At 35.8% G+C, this 22,528-nt stretch overlaps 2 protein-coding genes across 3 annotated transcripts; one reads left to right on the top strand and one right to left on the bottom strand.

The window, feature by feature from the left end:
* On the bottom strand, positions 1-8,157 carry LOC101258417 (pentatricopeptide repeat-containing protein At2g13420, mitochondrial-like). 2 transcript variants are annotated; one of them, XM_010329180.4, is made up of 4 exons: positions 6,064-8,157; positions 3,837-3,966; positions 3,527-3,596; positions 1-251 (listed from the first exon to the last, which is right to left on the bottom strand). In XM_010329180.4, exon 1 carries the CDS (start codon positions 8,105-8,107, stop codon positions 6,509-6,511), a length of 1,599 nt encoding a protein of 532 aa, XP_010327482.1. In that variant the 5' UTR covers positions 8,108-8,157; the 3' UTR covers positions 1-251; positions 3,527-3,596; positions 3,837-3,966; positions 6,064-6,508. The 2 variants fall into 2 exon arrangements, with proteins under 2 accessions (XP_010327482.1, XP_069146546.1); XM_069290445.1 differs by lacking the exon at positions 3,837-3,966.
* Positions 505-3,055, top strand: LOC101258110 (classical arabinogalactan protein 9-like). The gene is made up of 2 exons (XM_004248723.5): positions 505-1,617; positions 2,747-3,055. The coding sequence occupies exons 1-2, from the start codon at positions 757-759 to the stop codon at positions 2,828-2,830; spliced, it is 945 nt and encodes a 314-aa protein (XP_004248771.3). The 5' UTR covers positions 505-756; the 3' UTR covers positions 2,831-3,055.
* Positions 8,158-22,528: the final 14,371 nt, after the last annotated feature.

The following is a 22,528-nucleotide window of genomic DNA, read 5'->3' as shown; positions in this document are numbered from 1 at the left end:
TTGTTATCATGATAAAGTTTTCTTTTTCTTCTCTGTGGAGTGAAAATTGATTTAGATCAACTCAATATTATAAAGTTATATTCATTTTCGTAATTAGAATTTTGAAAAAGAAAAATTAGTGCATAGACTGAGAGAGAGTAAAGGGAAGCAAAATGGCTTGAGAATTACGTTGAATGATCGATCTTCCTTTCTTTCGAATCAATACCAACCATTGGGCCACCCATTTCTTGTTCATCATTCATGTTTTCTATCTGCATGAAAATAAGCAAAAGGAAAAACAATTTAATTAGACAAATATTTTTATCATATTTATTTTAAAAATAATTACAAAAAGAAAAAAACTATTTTCCTTCTCCTCTCGCTCGCCTCTCTCCCCCTTCTTACTCTTGCTCTTTACTTCTTTTTTCCTCTCCCCATCGGTTTCTCCTCTCCCTCCCCTCTTTCTGCTAAGCAGGAATGACACTTACATACAATTGCTAGATGTATCGGTGCATACACTGATATAAAATTCATGTATTTTTAATATTAGGTACATGTATTTATTCATGGATATACTAAATATTTGATATCAGATACACTAATGCAATTGATATCGGATACACTGAGATAACATTATAATTGAATATAATGAATGAAAATACATAGGGAGAAAAAGACAGCCCCAACAAGAGGCATTGGTAAAGTGAAGTGCAATACAAGGCCTAACCTAGCTAGTTGATATCTCTTTAACACCAAAGTAAGATAATAACATACAAAATGTATTTGGTAGTCACAACTCAACACTGTTGCTACAAATTAATCCTAATTGGATTTGCCACCTTTCTACTCTTTCTTTTGCAACCTTCAAATATATACTATACTACTTTTAGAAAATCCCTTATATATTCCCTTCCCAAACCTCTCTTTTCACAAGCAGCAACCAAATATCTTCTTTCACATTCCTTTAGTTTCCTCCTCTGCATTGTCAAAATGATGGGTAGGAATTATGCTGTTCTGTTGGGATTTATTATCTGCATTATCGTAGCTGGGGTTGGAGGTCAAGCACCTCCAACACCTCCTACTAACCAAGCACCCCCTACCCAAGCACCACCTACACAGGCACCCCCTACTAACCAAGCACCCCCTACCCAGACACCCCCTACACAGGCACCACCAACACAGGCACCCCCAACACCTACTAACCAAGCACCACCTACACAGGCTCCACCAACACCCACTAACCAGGCTCCTCCAACACCTACTACCCAAGCACCACCTACACCCACTACCCAAGCTCCACCTACACCCACTGGTTCTCCTCCTCCAGTTAACACCCAAACACCACCGGCTCAGCCACCACCAACTGCTTCACCACCCCCCACAGTTTCATCCCCACCTCCTGTTGTAACTTCTCCACCACCAGCACCTCCTACTCCTATTGCTTCTCCTCCTCCACCAGTGAACTCTCCACCTCCTCCAGCAGCACCTTCTCCTGCGCCACTTGCATCAACTCCTGCTCCAGCTCCTGCGAAGAAATTGACTTCTCCAGCACCATCTCCTTTAGGATTTAGTCCTCCCGCCCCAGCCCTAGCCCCAAGTCTTGGAGCTTTATCTCCTGCTCCTTCAGCTACTGATCAGGTACATGCATATTTTATTTTCTTTGTTAATCATTTAAAGTTAAAGGTGATTCCATACTTTCAAATCAAATATATAAATCAGTAGTTATTTAGGATCCCGTACATTGGATTTACGAACTGATTGGATGCTTTAAATACATTTAGTTTTAGATATATGATCTAGCTCTAATTAAATATGTTTCTAAATTGGACAATTTAGTATAGTGAGTAATTCTTCGTAACAAAAAAATTGATAGGTTATACCTAGATAAAGATGTAGGTATAATCTAATACACGACTAATTATAATACACTTCATCAGTGTAATAAGTTAGTAAATGATTTTTTAAAACTAATTAGTTTGTGTACAGATAGTTTAGTTTTCAGTTTAAAAGGCTTTGGGGATCAGCATGATTGATGCTGTATTAGCTTTGTCCACATTTTATTGTCAGATTAGTGTTCTGGCGGCAGAAGTAATATATAGGGTGTTGTGAGTACTAATAGAATAAACAGCCCACATACACCAACATCCAGTGTGCTACCTTGAATTGATTTAGATCGCTTTGTATGTGCCAAGATTTATAGTGTCACTGACTGCAGTTATGATTGGTTGATTAAATTCACATTGATACACTATAGATCTGATGTGTTTAACGAAGATCTTGGTCATCGAATTTTGTTTAAGAATCAGTTAGAGAATAATTTGTGTGTGTGAAATTAGACAATGTTTTATATTTCATTTGGTTAACATTTTGTTTTATAAGATTTATATCACAATTCCATTACTACTATTATTTAATATCCTAATTCAACATGAGATAAATTATGATTGGATTCACTTTACAGGGATTAAATACGTCAAGAAGACCAAATAACACTTGACTTTACAATCTTTCTATTTTTCATTTACTTCAAAACTGAAGGGTAACATTGTAAAATTTTTATATTATACTCTTAAATTTTCATTTAAAATGCAATGGACCAAACATCCGCAAAAACAAAGATAAGAATACCACTAATTATATGATTTTCTTTGTTTCCTAAGTTCCTTTACTTTAATAAGCTGGTAATCCTATTTAATTAGTAACCCTTCTTAAAAGCAATTATTTTTATAGTCATTTCTTAATATTTGGAAGCATATTTAATTTGCAGAGCGGAGTAGAGGGCCTGAAATTGTCAACAATGATCGTGAAAAGCTTGGTCTTAGGATGGGGTCTACTCAGCTTTCTAATGTAGAACTCTCTTTCATCCTGCATCATTTGTCTTAGTTTGCCTCTATATGTATGAATTGGTATCTCTTTATTTAGCTTAGGATGATGATGATGATGACCCATTTCCTTGCCTGTACTTGGATTATATATTCACTTTGATTTTTTTGGAGGATTTGTTAAGGGGAGCTTAATTTTTGTATTTTGACAGGATTGTGTTTTAATTGAAGTTTCTAATATATTGTTTTATATACTTGTTCTTCTCCTCTTCCCCACAATATAAATGCACTATCAAACTAGATTCTCAGACACATTTTTATACTATCTAAGTTATACATATAGTGTAAGTAACTTTTTTTATACTAATCTATGATACAACAGATCCATCATGATTTTTACAAAATACCAATATTATGAACACATTATACTATTATTGTAACTATACTAAGCCTATACCTCATAGGTTCATACAATATATCTGCTACTTTTCTATCCAACCCAACAATAGAAAATCATGATGGAAATGATCTTTTGAGGTAATACATTTTCCATTGGAAAACATTAAATAATGATCCAGACAATAATCTTTGGGGAGAATATTTTCCTGTACATCAATCGCATGAAGAACAATCACAATAAAATGAGCAGCAAACAAAAAAATTCCTAGCCCAATTTAAAGGAAAGAACTGATGTATTTAGTAAAGCAATTGGAGAGAACATTAACCTTCAAATTGACTTTTGTGTTCAGCATTGTGAGACTTCTGCAAAGCCAGTTCCATTGTTAATTCATGCATCTGCAAGGGAAGAAAGAAACGGTATTTCTGTATCATCTCACTATTATCACCTTTAAAGCAACCATTCTAATTTAACAAACCTGGAAAAAACAAGCTACGCAATTAGGTAACCAATGAATAGACTAGTCTCTTCCATCTCTAAATTCAGTTTTTGAAAAAAGAATTTCTTTTTGTATCGGTAGTTTTGAACTAAAAGAATTTATATTTTATACTTCACACATCTAGAAAATCATCTAATACCTTTCCTTCATTATGCGTCCTACATTTAGCCATTAGCATCTTGCCTATTTTGCTTTTGTGGGGGTAAAATGGACGCAACAGTGTAATCTTGCAACTCCTTCACTTTCTTATCCTTCTCCTCAACCAAATTCTGGCATCAAACCAAGAAAAGATACAAGCAAGGATGCAATCAGAGCCAGCAAGTCAACAATGAAAAGGTCAAACCAATTATACGCGAAAAGCATCCACAAATTTATTCACCAAACATGCTTAAACTTTGAATGAGCAATGGAAAGGTCATATACGCATATGCTTTATTCATTGGCATAAGGATGCATCATCTGAGCTCATATAGAGCAATTCAAAAGATAACCAAGAACAATGTCACCAACAGAACCATGCCCCAGGAAATTAAGAATTCCAGCCAATAGTTAAAGTTTATTAGAACTATAAGCTCCTCTCCTTAAATTTCAGCTTGAAATTAAAATCAATGTCCAGATAATTTACCTTCAGTCTAGTGAACTCTTCATGAACACAAAGATTTATTCAGAAAATCATAGTGCGGCTCTCAGAAGAAAAAAAAGTAAAAAGGAAATAATGAATAAAAACAAGAAAGGTTTTTGTAAGTTGTAACTTCTACATTTCTGGAAAGTTAATGGATATGCATTCCATGAAACTTTGGTCTTAGTATCATCTGTTCTCTCATAACATGAAGATCTATTAGGCCAATACGGCATGTGTGCATGATATGCTTTTGGTAAATTCAACCAAGAATGACTAAAAACTAGGACAGGGGAATAGAAAACAGGAGAGTGGAAATAAGATGCTAATCTTGAGTGTGAGCTTACCTGTCAAAGGAGAGTTGAAAAATACAAGGAAATCATCACCCATTTAAATTTAAATGCACTACCAATATTAACAGCTCCTCTGTTTTTTGATAATTGTGTGATTATGAGGGTGTTGTTCGAAAAACAGTGCAGCTTCACGAATTGATTACATTTAAAAGAAATATGTCCCTTAATAAGTTGTATAGACGCACCGGAACAAATGGCCACTGAGGACCACATCTTTTCGTAAGAATTTAAAATCCAAACTAAGCTAGCAGGATCTACATTAGGGTTAGGCAGAATGATTCAAGCAGATAAGTGGTCCAGCCCACCATTGGCAGTTCGTAAGAGTATTTTATCTTATTAGCTGGTTTGATGTTAGACAAATGCTGCTCTTACCCTCCGGTTTCTATCTCCTCTATTAGTCTGGAGGCAAAATGTGCAACTTGCATCTAAAGTATCAACAAATAGAAACACAGATAAAACCATTCCTATATGATACTCCCAGCAAATTTACAATTCACAACCCTAATTATGTTAGTTCTCTATTTTTATGGAGGGTAGCCAGGTGGGAGAAGAACAGAACTGACTTGATTACATATCAAACTACCTGAACATTTTTTCAGATTTCTGCAACATGCAGCATCAATGCTTAACTTCTCCATAAATCATGGAGCAGCAGCAGTAGCCAATGGCATCATAATCGAAGTCTAGCCAAACTCCTAAAATGCTACTCCCATACCAAGCAACACCAAGTGTGATACAAAACAAGCGACATACAACACATAGAGATTACAAACACAAGACTCCTTTTTAAAGGAGAAAAGTGAACAACATCACTAAAACAATTAAATAAGGGCAGGGAATAACAAACATTCTCTCCCCCCCCCCCCCCTTTTGGATTTCATATTCCAGAGCTTAGTTGCGGACTCTTCACTTTTGATGCCACACCCGTCTCGGATTCTTCAAAAATACACTACTTTTGGCGAATCCGACACGCAACAATTGACATTTTTGAAGAGTCTGAGCAACATAGTTCCAGAGCATACAGACAGCAGATTTATGAGTAAGAAAAAGTGTTACTACTACCAGCATAGATCACAACTTGAGTTAAGCTTAAGGTTCCGAACCGCAGACTAGAACATTCAGCAGTAGGAACAGTAAGAAGAAATTTACCAGCACATAGTAAGGAGAAAACGATGAATTGGATGTATACATTTAAAAACGAAGGTGACCAATGATAAGGAGGAAAAACACCCAACACTATGCACTACAAAAACGATTTAAAAAACAATACACTTAACATTCAGCAACATTCCATTGCCTTCTTACTCATCCTCTTCACAACTGAAGATGAGTAGTGGATTTTTTAATATTTTGTTGACATTACACCAAAGTTTTACATTTTCTCTCTTCAGTACCTTAAGGATTATAGCCACCGTATTACTTGGTAGAGAACCTTTTGGTCTAGAGTTGAGGGCTTGAGAAATTTTGCTCGTTTGCCCTTAAAGATTTTCTGATGGAAGTCGTGAGAGAAGCCATTGGAGCATCATTTGCTTGAACAACTTCCAATCCTGACTCATTGCACTACTTGGTTGGGAGAATGCTCCTCCTTGAGATTGGTGGTAAGGAAGAAGTGCATGTGTTGTTGGTACATAGGATGCCTTTGGGATGAACAGTGTCTCATTTAATGTGCCTGGCGTCACCCTTACAGCCTGAACTATAGCCTAAGGTTCTTACTTTTGTTCTTGATGTCTGTTACACCATCAATTATAAATAGCTCTCCATTAATCAGAAAATATCAGTTAACACTTTAGCTTGACATTAGATTGTTCAGCCTTGTACCCCTTTCAGAACTTCATCAGATTACCTTCTATAAGGCTTGAGATGATAATTTTCAAATTCTGAACCAAAAGTTATTGATTCCTCATCAAGCCTTTTTTTTAACCTTCTCCAAGTTCTCAGCATATTGGATTGTATTAAGCCTCTATAAAGTGTCTCGAAGGTGACCTTCTGTGGCAGAAATCCCTTTTCTATCATTTCCATAAAGAATTCACAGGCTGTTTTCCATTTTTTCTTCTCACAAAATCCATGAATCAACAATGTATATGAATCCAAATCAGGCCCTGCTCCAGAATCCTTCATATCGTCCCAAATATCTCTTGCCATCCCTATTCGACCTAATTTCAGTAACATCCCCAACAAGATGTTGAATGTACTCACGCTAGGTAAGCAGAGGGAACCCTGCTTCATTTTCCCATACAACCTCAACGCACCTTCGACATCCTTCCTCCCTTTGAATTCTTTAAAGAAACAATTGTAAGTGGTGGATGTGGGAGTAACCCCATTAGAACCCATTTGCTCGAGTAACAGCTCCGCATCTTCAATCCTACCACAAGTGCAGAGACACTTGATAACTGAGGTATATGTCACAATATTCGGGCATATCCCTTTGCGTTTCATAATCCTTAATTTCTCAAGTGATAACTCAGGCTTATGAGACCGGCTATAGACATGGAGGAGTATGGAATAGCTGGTTACATCTGGCTCCACACCTCTTTCAGTCATTTCTTCAAACACCTTCTCTGCTTCCCTGATTACCTTGTCAAACCTACCATCCGGATGCAAACTCGCTCTCCTACAAATTCCATTCAACAAAACATTGTAACTTACCACGTTTGGATCAATACCCTTATCCATCATCTCCCCAAGAAACCTCCTAGCCATCTCTACATTCTTCACTTTACACCAACCATACATCAGAATAGTATAAACCTTACAGTTGAGCTCCAATCTCCATTTTTCTTTATTAAAAACTTCAGTAGCCACCTTAACATATCCATATTTACAAAGAGTATCAAGAAGATAAATAAAATACAATTTCCATACTTCATCTTCACCGTATTGATCAAGAAATACATGCATTTCACTGAAAGTCCTAATGGCTTGGCGGGTAAAGCCAGCAGAGATAAGCCTACGGATCAACACATAAAAAGTAGTGAAATCAGTTTTTACAGATTTCTGGTCCATTTGAATAATAAGCTGCCATGCAACATCGAACTGGCGGACTTTGCATAAAATGTCGATGAGGAGATTGAAAGCAGTGGTGGTGGAGGTGTCGGAATTGGGTTGCGATTGGGAGTAGTGAAAGAAGGAAAGGGCGACTTTAGAACAGTTTTTGAGTCGGATGAGAGTTTGATGAACAAGAAAAGGGGTGAAGGAAATGCCATGGAGCTGAAGAGAAGATTCCATGGCGTGAAATGGATTGTGGTGTTGGAGGAGTAGCTGAGAAATTAAGTCGGCGTCGTTTGAGGGTTCGAATTGCGGAAGTTCCGGCGGCGTTTGCTGGAGTTGTGAAGAGCAGAAGAAGCGGAGAAAACGGACGCGGAGTTTAGGGAAGAAGAGAGAACGGAAATCAAATCGGGCAAGCATCTCGATCGTGCACAGGAAGAAGATAGATAGCATAAAACCCTGAAATAGTTCAACAACAGTGTCAAAAATGATCAAGGGGGTTATACAAGTTTCAAAATTGACAATTTTAACCATGCCTCTTAAAAATTTGAATTACGGTGAAATCACATAAATATGTCATGTTAAAAAAATATTTATCATCTGTGAAAATATAATTTTTTATAATTTTTATATAAAATTATATTTTCAAGCAAAAAATTTAAAATTTCTAAAATTACAGCACAACAGCAAGAGTTCACCATTGATGATAATTGTAAAGATTCAAATTTTGAATTCATTATTTGAATTTTACGAATTTATTCTTTTGATAAATTGTTCCTGCAAATAATTGAAAATGATGTATGGAGTTTCTATCTCAGTTTTAACAAGGCTTGGTTAAGTTTATACAATTGATTTTAGAAGAAATATTAGATTAAAACTCGAAAGAGGTGAAGTTTACAAAATTGTGTGGCAATTGCATTAAAGTTGTATTAGTTATGTTTCATAATTATATTAAACTTGTATCAAAATAATTTGAGTAACACATTATAACATAGCCACAATACATTTGTAATAAAAAAAAATTGCAAACATCGCTCTTTTTCTTTGAGATACAAATCAAAATAATTTATAAGATATATATAGTATATGTTTTTTATGAATAGTACATTTATAAATATATTGCACACTTCACTTCTTTCTTAGTGATGCCAACAAAAATAATTTAGGTAACACATTAATAATACATTTGTAAGACACACACGACATTTTTAATACATATTGCAGTCATCACTCATTTTTTTAGTGATATAAATTAAAATAATTAGAAGACATATAATATAAATTTTATTCATGAACAATACATTTTTAATACATATTGCAAACATTACTCATGTTCGTAGTGATACAAATCAAAATAATTTATAAGACATACATAATTCATGTTTTATTCATGAATAATACAAGTTTAATTAGGTTTTTTCAATCCTGCTTAATTTTTTCTTCTTATTCAATTTTAATTATATAATAAATACACTTTTGTTGCAAATTTAATCATTTTGAAGTTTATTGGTTGATTTGTTACTATTGGATTACTTGTTTAATTCATTATTGATACAATTTTATTTCACTTTTATAGACCAATGTGGTCTTTTATTAATTACGTCCTTAATTTATGCTTGATTTTTTCTTCTAATTCAACTTTAATATTTGTGTAATACAAGTTTAATTCATTTTGCAGTTTATTTGTTGATTTGATACTATTAGATTACTTGTTTAATTCATTATTGATATATGTTTAATTCACTATATAGGTCATTGACTGGTTAATTAGTGATGTTTTTTTAATCATGCTTAATTATCTCTTATAATTCAACTTTAATATTTGTGTAATACACTTATAGTAAAAGTTTCATTCATTTTGCATGTTATTGATTGATACATTATGTAATACATTTTTAATTCAAGTTTAATTCATTTTGTTGTTTATTATATATCTTCATTTGTTACAAAGATGAATCGTATCTTCAAATATTACTTGTCTCTTACGAATACACTTTTAGATTTGAGAAAGTATAGACCATAAAGATGACATCATATCTTCCAATCTCCATTTATTTAAACCTTCATATCTTCATATATACTCAAATCTACAAATTCTCATCAAGTATGAATGCAATTATTTATATAATCTTCATTATAATGGAAATTGTCGACACGTCAAAGCAATAAATAAATAATTAATCGACTTCTTCTACAAACTAAGCAGCCTCGATTCTTTGATTTATGAATCCCTAACTTTTTTATAAATATTTTCTTTGATAAAATATTTTTTTATATATAAATATTGAATGATCAAGGAAGAGCATAGAGAGAAGAGTTGCAGAGAGGAAAAAAAGATAGAAAGAGCATATAAAGAGACGATGCAGAGAAAGAAAAAAAAGAGAAAGAGAAAAAGAACACAAAGAGAGAGAAGGTGCAGGGTGGAAAAGAAGAAGCGAGACATAAAAAGAAAGGAAGAAACAACACAGACAAGAAGTTAAATCTAATAAATTAACTATACATAATATTGTTATATATTGCTATAGATATATTTAAAGAACATGTCTAAAATAAGTAATTATTAATTAAAAGGGACTCACTCAAGTAATTAACCCTTTGAATTAATACTAAATTAGAGTTGTCAAAAAGGCTCGGCACAAGTCTTGCTTGATCCTTGCCTCGTGGGCCAAGAAATTTGAACTGTTAGGGCAGGTCAGTCCTTCATTAGGAAGAACCTAAAAATCCCCAACCCAACCTAGAAGAGTCGAGGGTTGAGGTGGGCTAGTTTTTTTTTCTTTTTAAACTTAAAATTCTATAATATCAAAAAAATGAGAAGATTTTCAAGTCAATATGGTAAACAATGTTGTAGTTTTAGTAGCACTAGCAAAAAATCTAGTGTAATTAGCATGTATTTTAAATATTAGATATGCGAGATACATGTATGTATCTCGTGTGATGCATTTCAGATACGCAAGCGAGATAAGAGAGTGACGAATGAGATGAGAGGGAGACAAAAGAGCATGATTTGTCTATATATCCTAGGCATATGCGAATCCACTTAGGTAGAGTGTATCTAAAACAAATTAACCTAATTTTGAGCACATGTATCCTGAGATACATGTACTTATTTAAACGAACTAAAATCTGATAAGATTCATAATATTACAACATGATGTGCATTTATGTAATTAGCTCATATACTAACGAGATTATTGTAGTTACCCTTAAATAAATGAGCAACTTTCATATATAGCAAACACAAAATTCATATTTGTATGCTGTAACAAAGTTTGCATAATTGCACTCCATAACAAACATAAATATGTATAATTCATTATACATATACAAAAGAAAACAGTTGTATACAAATCAATTGTATAATTTGTGTATGTATAAAACGAGGTAGAGAGAAAGACAAAAGAAAATTGGGCAGGAAAATATTTGTATTGTATAATTATAAGTGTATAGGACGATGATATATGTATTTGCAAGTGTATATACACATTTCTCTTGCTTTATACAAACACAAACACAATTTCTATATTTCATTTCTGTTTCTATAAACGATAGAGGCAAGGGTGGCGAGCGAGATCTGGGAGAGTGGCAAGCGAGATCTGGGAGAGAGGGGAACAAAAATATATGCATATGTATAATTTTTCTCGCTTTATACAAACAAAAACACATTTATACACTTGTGTTTGTATAAAAGTGAGAGGGAGCGAACGAGAGATGGAGCGAGAGAGGGAGAGTGGCAAGCGAGAGTTTGAGAATAGAGGTGACTGACAAACAATTTGCTACAGGGTACAATTATATTAAAGTGTGATTATAGCATTTGATTTGATTTATTAGGTTTTCATTATACAATTTTTCTCTAAATAAATAGTCATGGCTCATGGACCGACTCCAGCCCAACCCCAATCAAGCCTCAAAAACTTCTATGGATTGGGCTTATAAGCCCTAGTTTTAAATGAGTTTGAAAAATCACATCTCAACCTTGCCCTAATAACATGTTGGATTGGGTCGGCCCCATGGACTAAGCCTATTTTAGCGGCGCTATATAAAATTATCATTAATCCATTGAGGCCTATTTTAACGGCTCTATATAAAATTATAATTCATCCATTTCTCAGACTCCAAATATCCCTGAAATGTCTAATTTAATTGACTCAAATTTTAATCTTTCTCAAACAAATTATAAATAGGGTAACTTACATAAATCTTATTAGTGTAAGAGTTAATTACTTAGTTACGCTTTAGTGTGCATTATTACACATTTTATCAAATTTTGATTCGTCTAGATACATTAGATATATGTATCAAAGGATACATGTAGTGGATTCACATACATTTGGGATGCATAATAAATTTCACTTGCATCTCGCTTCCTCTCTCTTATCTCACTCACTACTCACCTATGAATACCAATAGATGCAAATTTCAACGGTGTATCTAAGTGTATCTAAGAGAGGTATCTAAGTGTGTGTGTGTGTGTGTGTATATATATATATATATATATATATATATATATATATATATATATATATATATATATATATATATATATATATATATATATCAGTGAAGCATCAAATTTCATTTAGAAACTTAACTGATCGATTTTTATTTTAGATACTTCATGTAGGGTTTCGTTGTGTCATTTTGATACTTTTTGCTGACATGTCAAAAGTGAGCGTGATACACTCAACAATAGCGCGTGAAATGCTTAATTCAGCCAATTTTTTTTAAATTTATTTTCTCTTCTTCATTGTATTACTTTTCTAAGTTTACCATCACCTCCCTCTACCTTTTTCGCCGGATAAATGGATATGAACATCCATATTTCATATTTTATCTCTCCTTATTATCTCTTCAGACAAAAAAACACCAAAAAGAAAGAAAATAGTAAAAGAAAAGAAAAAAGCACAAAAGAGATATAGAGCGTGTAAAAAAAGACGATTTCTGATTTCACCTTTTTCACAGGAAAAAATGAATATGAACTCTTATATTTGATCATTTTTCTCTCTCCTTGTCTCCCTCCCCCTCCTCTCTTTTTCTTTCAAAACAACACTAAGATAGAAAGAAAAAAAGAATCTAAAACATGTTTAAAGAGCAAATTAAGAAAATTGTTGGGCATAGTAGAGAAGACAGCTACCATGGGGGAGGGGGGTTAAATTGATTTTTTTAGAATAATATTTTATTTTATTTACTAAATTGATTTTAAAATAGTTTTTAACTTAAAATAAAACATGTAATCATATAATTCGTCGTTTGCCACATCATTGACTAGTATATTTTACTCTCTTTCACCTTTTTACTTATTTTTTTTTAAAAAAAGGTCAAAAGAATATAAAAGGACCCTACATGAGGTGTTTAAAATGAACATTACATAGTTGAAGTGTCTATATGAAATTTGGTGCTAACTTTAAGGGGTCCACTAGTGGGTTTGACCTTAGATATATGTATCTACGGATAGATGTAGTGGATTCACATATATTTGAGATACATAATAATTTCCACTCGCATCTCACTTCCCTCTCTCTGATCTCACTCACTACTCTCCTATGGATACCAAATACATGCAAATTGCAACAAATTCATAAATATACATGTATCTAGTGTGTTTTACATGTATCTGAGATACATAACAAAATATCGCTCACATCTCTCCCTATTTTAATGTATCTAGTAGCAAAAAGACACGTATCTAAGTATATTTCTCAATATATGGTAGGAAGCTCTTAATGAATGGTAAGATACTTATTTTTTTTTTTATATATATATATATATATATATATATATATATATACAAAGATGTTTATTTTAGATAGTTCATGTAGGGTTTCATTGTGTCATTTTGTTAATTTTTGTTGACATGTCAAAATGATTGTGTTATACTCAACAATAGCGTGTGAAAGACTTAATTTAGCCAATTTTTTATTTTATTTTCTCTTCTTCTTCTCCAATTTTCAAGTCACCACCTTCCACCATTTTCAAGCTTAAAATCCTTCAATGAGGATCAATTTTATTTATTCAAATATGTTTTTAAGTTATTTTTTTCTTCTTCATTGTATTATTTTTCTAAATTTACCATCACCTCCCTCTACCTTTTTTGTCGGATAAATGGATATGAACACCCATATTTCATATTTGATCTTTCCTTATTCTCTTCCCATAAAATAACTCTAAAAAGAAAGAAAAATATTTAAATAAAAGAAAAAAGCACAAAAGAGATATAGAGTGTAAGGAAAAAGACGATTTTCGATTTTACCTTTTTCGCCGAAAAAATGGATATGAATACTCATATTTGATAATTTTTCTTTTTCTCCTTGTCTCCCTCCCCCTCCTCTCGTTTTCTCTCAAAACAACACTAAGATGGAAAGAAAAAAAAAATCTAAAATATTTTTAAAGAGCAAATTAAGAATTGTTGGGTATAGTAGAGAAGACAACTACCATGGGGGAGGGGGGTTAAATTGATTTTTATTTAGAATAATATTTTTACATATTTACTAAATTGATTTTAAAATAGTTTTTAACTTAAAATAACACTTGTAATCATTTAATTCGTCAATTGCCGCGTCATCGACGAGTGTATTGCACTCTCCTTCACCTTTTTACTTTTAGTAAAAAAAAACTATCAAAAGAGTATACCGTTATCCTACATGAGGTGTCTAAAATGAACATAACAGTATATAGTAGCAAAAAAACACATATCTAAAGGTATATTTCTCAATATATAGTAGGAAGCTCTTAATGAGTGATAAGATAGTTAATATTTTTGAAAATATTGGTAGTTATATATATATATATATATATATATATATATATATATATATATATATATATATATGCCTCAAATTTATAACGAGGTCAATAGTACTCTTCTGACAATGAGATGGAAGCACTCTACTTATTCTTAAAAGTCATCCACCATTCGTGTACAAAATCTTGGGCTATTAATACTTTAGTTTACATTCATGATTAACCAATAAATCGATTGATAACTACTAAATTTATACCAATGTATTGATTAATTTGGTCGATTAATTATTTAAAAGTCAATAACTGATATATTGAATTTTTAATCATAAACATCTATTTAATTTTCTGATAAGTATCCTGCACTGAATCAGACAATAAAATACTAATAAATACTTCCACGTCTAATTATTTGGTCATTTTGCCTGGTCAATTAACTATTTTTTTTTTTGTAAAAAGAAGATTACAACAATAATATTATGAACAACATTAATAATATTATGAACAAATTAATGAATATGTTCATGGAAGTTTGAATGATGAAGATTAATAATAATGTTTAATTATTGGCTAATTTGTAATGACCCCAGAGGTCATTTTTGATAATTTTGAACTATTCATTGACTTTAGTTAATTATTTGTGGACAATTGACTTAATTGATAGTTAATGGACTAAAGTATCTTTTATTTAAGATCTTATACCATTTTTGTTCCATATAATAAAATTAAGTTAGTAAAATTTACCACTTAAATACCTAATTACTTTAATTAAAAACAAGAAGGAGATAAGAGAAAAAGGGAAAGAAATTAACCTGTGAGTGGCGGCGGCACCACTTCAACTTGTCCAGGTAAAGAGCAATGCTATCGACATATATATATATTAGTTTATTATTATTGTAATGTTTTGAAATACAAAGGAGTTAATTTTTAATTGCATATAAATATGCAAATTAGTATATATGTAGTACCGTTTTTCTTTGTATTTAAAAAAAAAAAATTGGATGGCCAATGTGGTCATTGGAAAATGACCCTTGTTAATCCTTGGGAATGATGATTTGAATTTAAGAAAAAGATTCACAATATCAATTGAAAAAAAATGATAATAATAATAATAAAAAAAGAAATTTGCAGACCTATGTTGTTCATTATTTGTCCTATTCCTATGTTACTTTGATTTTTGGAGATAGTTTTTATATGTTGGCATATTATAGCAAGTAATTAAATATTAGGTAGGGGATATTATGTGAATATTATTAGATTTATAATATTGGATGAATTAGAATTAAATTCTAGACTTGAAATTTGATGAAAAATATGATAGTTGAAATGTTAATTGACATCAAGAATTACAAACTTGATTATAAATTTTGGATGAATTTCTAGGTTAAGATTAAACACATAAAAGTGTGTGTTGTTAATTCCGAAACCTTATTGTAAATATATACTTGAATAGATTCCATTGGTTCGGAAGCTCAACGGAAAGGGAAGGCTCAAGTCCAAGAGTAATTATTCGATTGGCTAAGGCAAGTGGATTTCTAAACTCTTGTTAAGCGTATGAAATTCGTGTATCTTTTTGTGTGGTGTTGAGAACGATTTGGAGACTTGTTGCTTATTTGTTAGTGTTGTATTCCTTGCTGTAAATTGTGTTTTGTTATCAAAATGGTTATCTCCTCATTTTCATTTGAGCATGTCAATTGCATTGTATCTGAGACATGATTGTGGTATAAGGGTGTATCATTTCGAGGGTCGTATCGCGCGCCGCGATGGATATTATATTTCGAGGGACGTATCGCGCGCCGCGAAGGTTACTATTATCGAGGGTCGTGTCGTGCGCCGCGACAGATGCATGGACAGATATGTCCCCCATGGGTCCCGGACTGAGAGACAGCGGGTGTGTATCGTTAGGAAAGACATGCATCACGATATTTGACATTGCATCTCATGGCATTGCACATTTTATTATTGATGAACTTGAACATGTGTTTTGCTGATCTTGTGATTGTTTCTCTGTGAAGTCTGTGATTGTTGAATATTGAGTTGTTATTGAGAATGTGTAAACTGATAGAGTGTGGTTATTGAGGGGTGTATTTGGTAAACTGTTAGGCTGTAGCGTGGAGGTTTAGATAGGGTGTAAGGAGTACCCGTATTTTGTTCACTTAACTTGTGTTTAGAGGTTTGCTTGTTGGGTACCGCGTGGTTTGGTACTCACCCCTTGCTTCTACAAATTTTTGTAGGTTACGAGCCTGGATCTTTGTGATACCTTCTATTCTCTTCGTTTCCGAGGCATCTTGTGGAGGATTGTGAGGTAGCTGTTTGTCATCTCAGCGAACTTTCCTACTCCAGTTTATGATTTTGTTTTTACTTGAAAGACAACTTCATTTTAGACTTCTATTCTGTTTCAATTCTAATGTTTACATTAGAGGCTTGTGCACGTGACAACCTGGTTTTGGGGATTGAATTAATATAACTTGGTTTCATACTAGAAATTGTTGTTGGATTGTCATTTACTTTCACACTTTTTTAGATATTTGGTTTTAGGCTGACGTGTCTTGGTGGGATAAGACGAGTACCATCACACCCATTTTTGGGTCGTGACAAAATGGTATCAGAACCCCAGGTTCATAGGTCTCACGTGTATACAAGCCGAGTCTACGTAGAGTCTCAAGGATCAGTACGGAGACGTCTGTACTTATCTCTTAGAAGCTACGAGGATTACTATGAAACTTCTTTTTGTTCATTCTTTCTCATCGTGCGTAGTCACCTTCTTTAGTACTGAGTTGTTGTATACTCTTTTGACAGATGACGAGGACTAGAACTAATGTTACTGGTGGTAGAGGGGAGGCACTTCCCGAGGCAGTTGTTGAGGCCCCAGCTAGGGGTAGGGGTAGATCTCGAGCTAGAGGTCGTGCTAGTAGTACGACAGTAGCCAGAGGTCGTGGACGTGGAGCAACACCATTGAGAGGTAGTTCTAGAGAGGTCTCTACCGAACCTCAGATTGATGACAGAGAGGACCAGGTTCCTCCAGATCCCGTAGTCACACCTTTGCTTCAGGATACACTATTGAGGGTGTTAAGTGTGCTAGAGGGCTTTTCTCAGGGTGGTGGTGCAACTACCACACCACATGACTCTCGTACTAGAGAGGGGGCTCAGATCCAAGAGCAGCAACAAGCTCCGATTGCTCAGGATACGGTGGGGCAACTACCAGTAGATCCAGCGGTTCATAATGATATTGCACCAGCAGTTGGGGGTCAAGTTGCATCGATGGCTGTTCTGACAGAGGATGAGCAGCGTAGGTATGAGAGATTTCGAAAGATGGACCCACCTCAGTTTCAGGGTGGGAAGAGCGAGGACGCTCATGAGTTTCTAACTACCTGCCGAGAGTTACTAGAGGTGGTTGGATTAGCTGAGTCACATGGGGTTAGATATGCTACATTCCAGCTTCGTGGACCAGCGAGAGACTGGTGGAGGACTTATTCGGGGGTTTTGCCAGTTGGATCTCCTCCAGTGACTTGGGAGCAGTTTGCTAGTGCATTCCAAGATCGTTTTATCCCATGGAGCGTGAGAGAGGAGAGTCGCTTGAGGTTTGAGAGTCTGAGACAGGATGGTTTATCGGTTACAGAGTATGAGGCGCGTTTTTGCCAGTTGTCTAGGCATGCGTTGGCCATTATTCCAAATGAGACAGAGAGGATCCGCAGATTTGTGAGGGGATTGACTTTCTCTATCAGGTCAGCTGTGTTTCGGACATCTAGGGAGGGGACTTCTTTTCAGTCCATTGTGAGCGCCGCCAAAGAGGCAGAATTGATGGAGAGAGAGGAGTTTGGGGACCCTAAAAGGGCCCGTATATCAGGACAGTTTCATGGTGCCTCATCTGGAGGTAGGGGATCACAGAGAGTGAGTGGTTCTTTTCAGCAGCGGGGACCTATTCATGCATCTATGCCGACATTTGAGGGTGGCCAGACATCTAGGGGTTCTTATAGCTCGGGTCAGAGCTCGTACGATTCACAGCATCGACCTACAGGACGAGGAAATTATAGTGGGTTTTCAGGGTCCACACAACAGTTCCCAGGTCAGAGATTTTGTTTTACTTGTGGAGATCCCGATCATCTAATGCGGCAGTGTACTTCACAAAGGGTTCGTGGTGGGCCTCGACCTAATTCTTCATTCCAGACTAGACCACCAGCACCACAGGGTAGAGGTCGTGGCAGAGTTCAGTCAGGTAGAGGTGATAGAGTTTCTAGTGGGGGTAGAGGTACCACCCAGGATGGAGGTGGACGAGGAGGCCACTACTATGCTTTCCCCGGGAGACCTGAGGCGGAGACCTCCAATGCTGTTATTACAAGTATCATCCCAGTATGCCATCGACCTGCGTCTGTGTTGTTTGATCCAGGTTCTACATTCTCTTATGTGTCTACGTATTTTGCTGCTAAATTTGATATGACATGTGATAGCATGACTATACCTATTCGTGTTTCTACACCCGTGGGTAAGCCCTTAGTGGTGGATCGAGTGTATCGATCCTGTCTTGTTTCTTTGGCTGGGTATGACACTTGGGTAGACTTAATCATTCTGGGGATGGTGGACTTTGATGTTATCTTGGGTATGGATTGGCTTTCTCCTTATCATGCTGTCCTTGATTGTAATGCTAAGACTGTGACTTTAGCAATGCCTGGTAATCCGAGGGTTGAGTGGAAGAGTGCTAGTGGTTCTTATCCTAGCAAGGTCATCTCTTTTATCCGTGCTCAGAAATTGGTGGAGAGGGGGTGTTTGTCTTACTTAGCGTTTATTCGGGATACTAGTGTTGAACCACCTTCCATGGACTCTGTTCCCGTGGTTCAGGAGTTTCTCGATGTATTTCCTTCTGATCTTCCAGGTGTTCCTCCCGATAGGGATATCGATTTTGCTATTGATTTGGAGCCGGACACTAAGCCTATTTCTATACCTCCATATCGTATGGCCCCAACAGAGTTGAAAGAATTGAAGGATCATTGCAAGATTTATTGAGTAAAGGTTTTATTCACCCTAGTGTATCACCTTGGGGTGCCCCTGTATTATTTGTGAAGAAGAAGGATGGGACTATGAGAATGTGTATTGATTACAGACAGTTGAACAAGGTAACAGTTAAGAATAAGTATCCTCTTCCGCGTATTGATGACTTGTTTGATCAGTTACAGGGAGCATCATTGTTCTCTAAGATTGATTTGAGGTCTGGGTATCATCAGTTGAAGATTAGGGCATCAGATATCCCTAAGACAGCTTTTCGGACTCGGTATGGGCATTATGAGTTCCTAGTGATGTCCTTCGGATTGACTAATGCCCCTGCAACATTCATGGAGTTGATGAATGGGGTGTTTCGACCATACCTTGATTCTTTTGTGATTGTTTTCATCGATGACATCTTGGTTTACTCTAAGACTGAGGAGGACCATGTCCGACACCTGAGGATTGTACTTCAGAGGTTGAGAGAAGAGAAATTGTATGCCAAGTTCTCAAAGTGTGATTTCTGGCTTACTTCTGTGACATTCTTGGGACACGTGGTGTCCAAGGAGGGTATTAGAGTAGATCCGGACAAGATTGAGGCAGTTAAGGCTGGACGCGACCTACTTCACCTACTGAGTTTAGGAGTTTTGTGGGATTGGCAGGCTATTATCGACGATTTGTTCAGAGTTTCTCTACTATTGCAGCTCCATTGACTAGATTGACTCGACAGGATGTGAGTTTTCAGTGGTCTGATGAGTGTGAGGAGAGCTTTCAAAAGCTCAAGACATTGTTGACTTCTGCTCCTGTGGTTACTCTACCTGAGGAGGGTGTAGACTTTACTGTGTATTGTGATGCTTCAGGAGTTGGTTTGGGTGGTGTGTTGATGCAGAAGGGGAAAGTGATTGCTTATGCTTCTAGGCAATTGAAATCCCATGAGAAGAACTACCCTACTCATGATTTAGAATTGGCGGCTGTGGTATTTGTACTTAAGTTATGGCGTCATTATTTGTATGGAGTGCATTGTGAGATCTTCACTGATCATCGGAGTCTCCAGTATATCTTTAGTCAGAGAGATTTTAACTTGAGGCAGCGGAGATGGCTTGAGTTGCTGAAGGACTATGATGTGACCATTCTGTATCATCCGGGGAAGGCCAATGTTGTGGCCGATGCTTTGAGTAGGAAGACTCATAGCATGGGGAGTCTTGCATCTCTTAGTGTTGAGGAGAGACCATTGGCTAGAGATATTCAATTATTAGCTAACAGTCTTGTCCGATTACAGATCTCAGAGGAGAGTGATGGGATGATTGCTTTTATTGAGGCTCGATCTTCTTTAGTCGAGCAAATCCGTGCACACCACTTTGATGATGAAAAATTATGTCTCATTCGAGACAAAGTATTGAGAGGGGAAGCTAAGGAGGCTGTCCTTGATTCTGATGGTGTCTTACGGATCGGAGGCAGAATTTGTGTGCCCAGGACAGGAGATTTGATTAGATTGATTCTTGAGGAGTCCCATTGTACTCGGTACTCTATCCATCCGGGAGCGGCGAAGATGTATCCTGATCTGAGTCAGCATTACTGGTGGTGTGGGATGAAGAGAGATATTACAGACTTTGTTTTGAGGTGTTTGACTTGCCAACAGGTCAAGTGTGAGCACCAGCGGCCTGGGGGGTGTATCTCAAAGGATGTCTATTCCTACTTGGAAGTGGGAGCGGATTATTATGGACTTTGTTGTGGGTTTGCCTGCCACAGTGGGTGGTTATGACTCTATTTGAGTTGTTGTTGATAGGCTGACCAAGTCTGCCCACTTCATCCCGGTTCGGGTAAAGTATACAGCAGAAAAGTTAGCCGAACTATATATCAGTCAGATTGTGCAACTACATGGAGTTCCTGTTTCTATCATATCAGATCGAGGTTTACTATTTACTTCTCACTTCTGGAAGGCATTATAGCATGGTCTGGGTACTCAATTAGATATGAGTACAGCCTTTCACCCTCAGACTAATGGTCAGTCTAAGCGGACCATTCAGGTATTGGAAGATATGCTTCGAGCTTGTGTGATTGATTTTGGTGCTAGATGGGATCAACATTTACCCTTAGCGGAGTTTGCCTATAATAACAGTTATCACTCTAGTATCCAGATGGCCTCATTTGAGGCATTGTATGGAAGACGGTGTAGGTCTCCGATTGGTTGGTTTGATTTGGCGGAGATGGACTCTTTGGATACAGATTTTCTTAGAGATGCTATGGAGCAAGTCCGTATGATTCAGTATAGATTATTGACAGCTCAGAGTCGATAGAAGAGTTATGCAGACCGGAGAGTAAGAGCCTTAGTGTTTATGGAGGGTGATCATGTTTGGTTCCGAGTATCACCCGTGAAGGGTGTGATGGGGTTTGGAAAGAAGGGCAAGCTTAGCCCTAGGTTCATTGGACCTTTTGAGATTTTGAGCAGAGTGGGAGAGGTGGCCTATAAGTTGGCCTTGCCACCTAGTTTGTCGGCAGTTCATCCTGTTTTCCATGTCTCTATACTTCAGAAGTATATTCCGGATGAATCTCATGTGATTTCACTCGATTCTGTGGAGCTGGGTCCAGACTTGACATTTGAGGAGGAGCCTATAGCTATTTTGGATAGGCAAATTCGAAAGCTTAGGACCAAAGAGATTGCTTCAGTGAAGGTGCAATGGAAGCACTGATCAGTGGGAGAGGCAATTTGGGAGACAGAGTCTGACATGCGTGCCAGATATCCTCAACTTTTTGAAGCTTCAGGTACTTTCTTTCACTTTGTGTTCGAGGACGAACATGATTTTTAGTGGTGGATAATGTAATGACCCCAGAGGTCATTTTTGATAATTTTGAACTATTCATTGACTTTAGTTAATTATTTGTGGACAATTGACTTAATTGATAGTTAATGGACTAAAGTATCTTTTAAAAAGATCTTATACCATTTGTTCCATATAATAAAATTAAGTTAGTAAAATTTACCACTTAAATACCTAATTACTTTAATTAAAAACAAGAAGGAGATAAGAGAAAAAGGGAAAGAAATTAACCTGTGAGTGGCGGCGGCACCACTTCCACTTGTCCAGGTAAAGAGCAATGCTATCGACATATATATATATTAGTTTATTATTATTGTAATGTTTTGAAATACAAAGGAGTTAA

The sequence above is a fragment of the Solanum lycopersicum genome, chromosome 10, assembly GCF_036512215.1.
Source record: "Solanum lycopersicum chromosome 10, SLM_r2.1".
Taxonomy (NCBI): domain Eukaryota; kingdom Viridiplantae; phylum Streptophyta; class Magnoliopsida; order Solanales; family Solanaceae; genus Solanum; species Solanum lycopersicum.
This window is presented reverse-complemented; position numbering and strand designations above follow the sequence as displayed.

What these genes read in the sequence shown, in the direction of transcription:
- LOC101258110 (XM_004248723.5), top strand. Translation starts at nt 757, where the DNA reads ATGTATTTGGTAGTCACAACTCAACACTGTTGCTACAAATTAATCCTA. An exon ending in CTCCTTCAGCTACTGATCAG is followed by an intron (nt 1,618 to 2,746) that starts GTACATGCATAT and finishes TTTAATTTGCAG; the next exon opens with AGCGGAGTAGAGGGCCTGAA.
- LOC101258417 (XM_010329180.4), bottom strand. Translation starts at nt 8,107, where the DNA reads ATGCTATCTATCTTCTTCCTGTGCACGATCGAGATGCTTGCCCGATTT.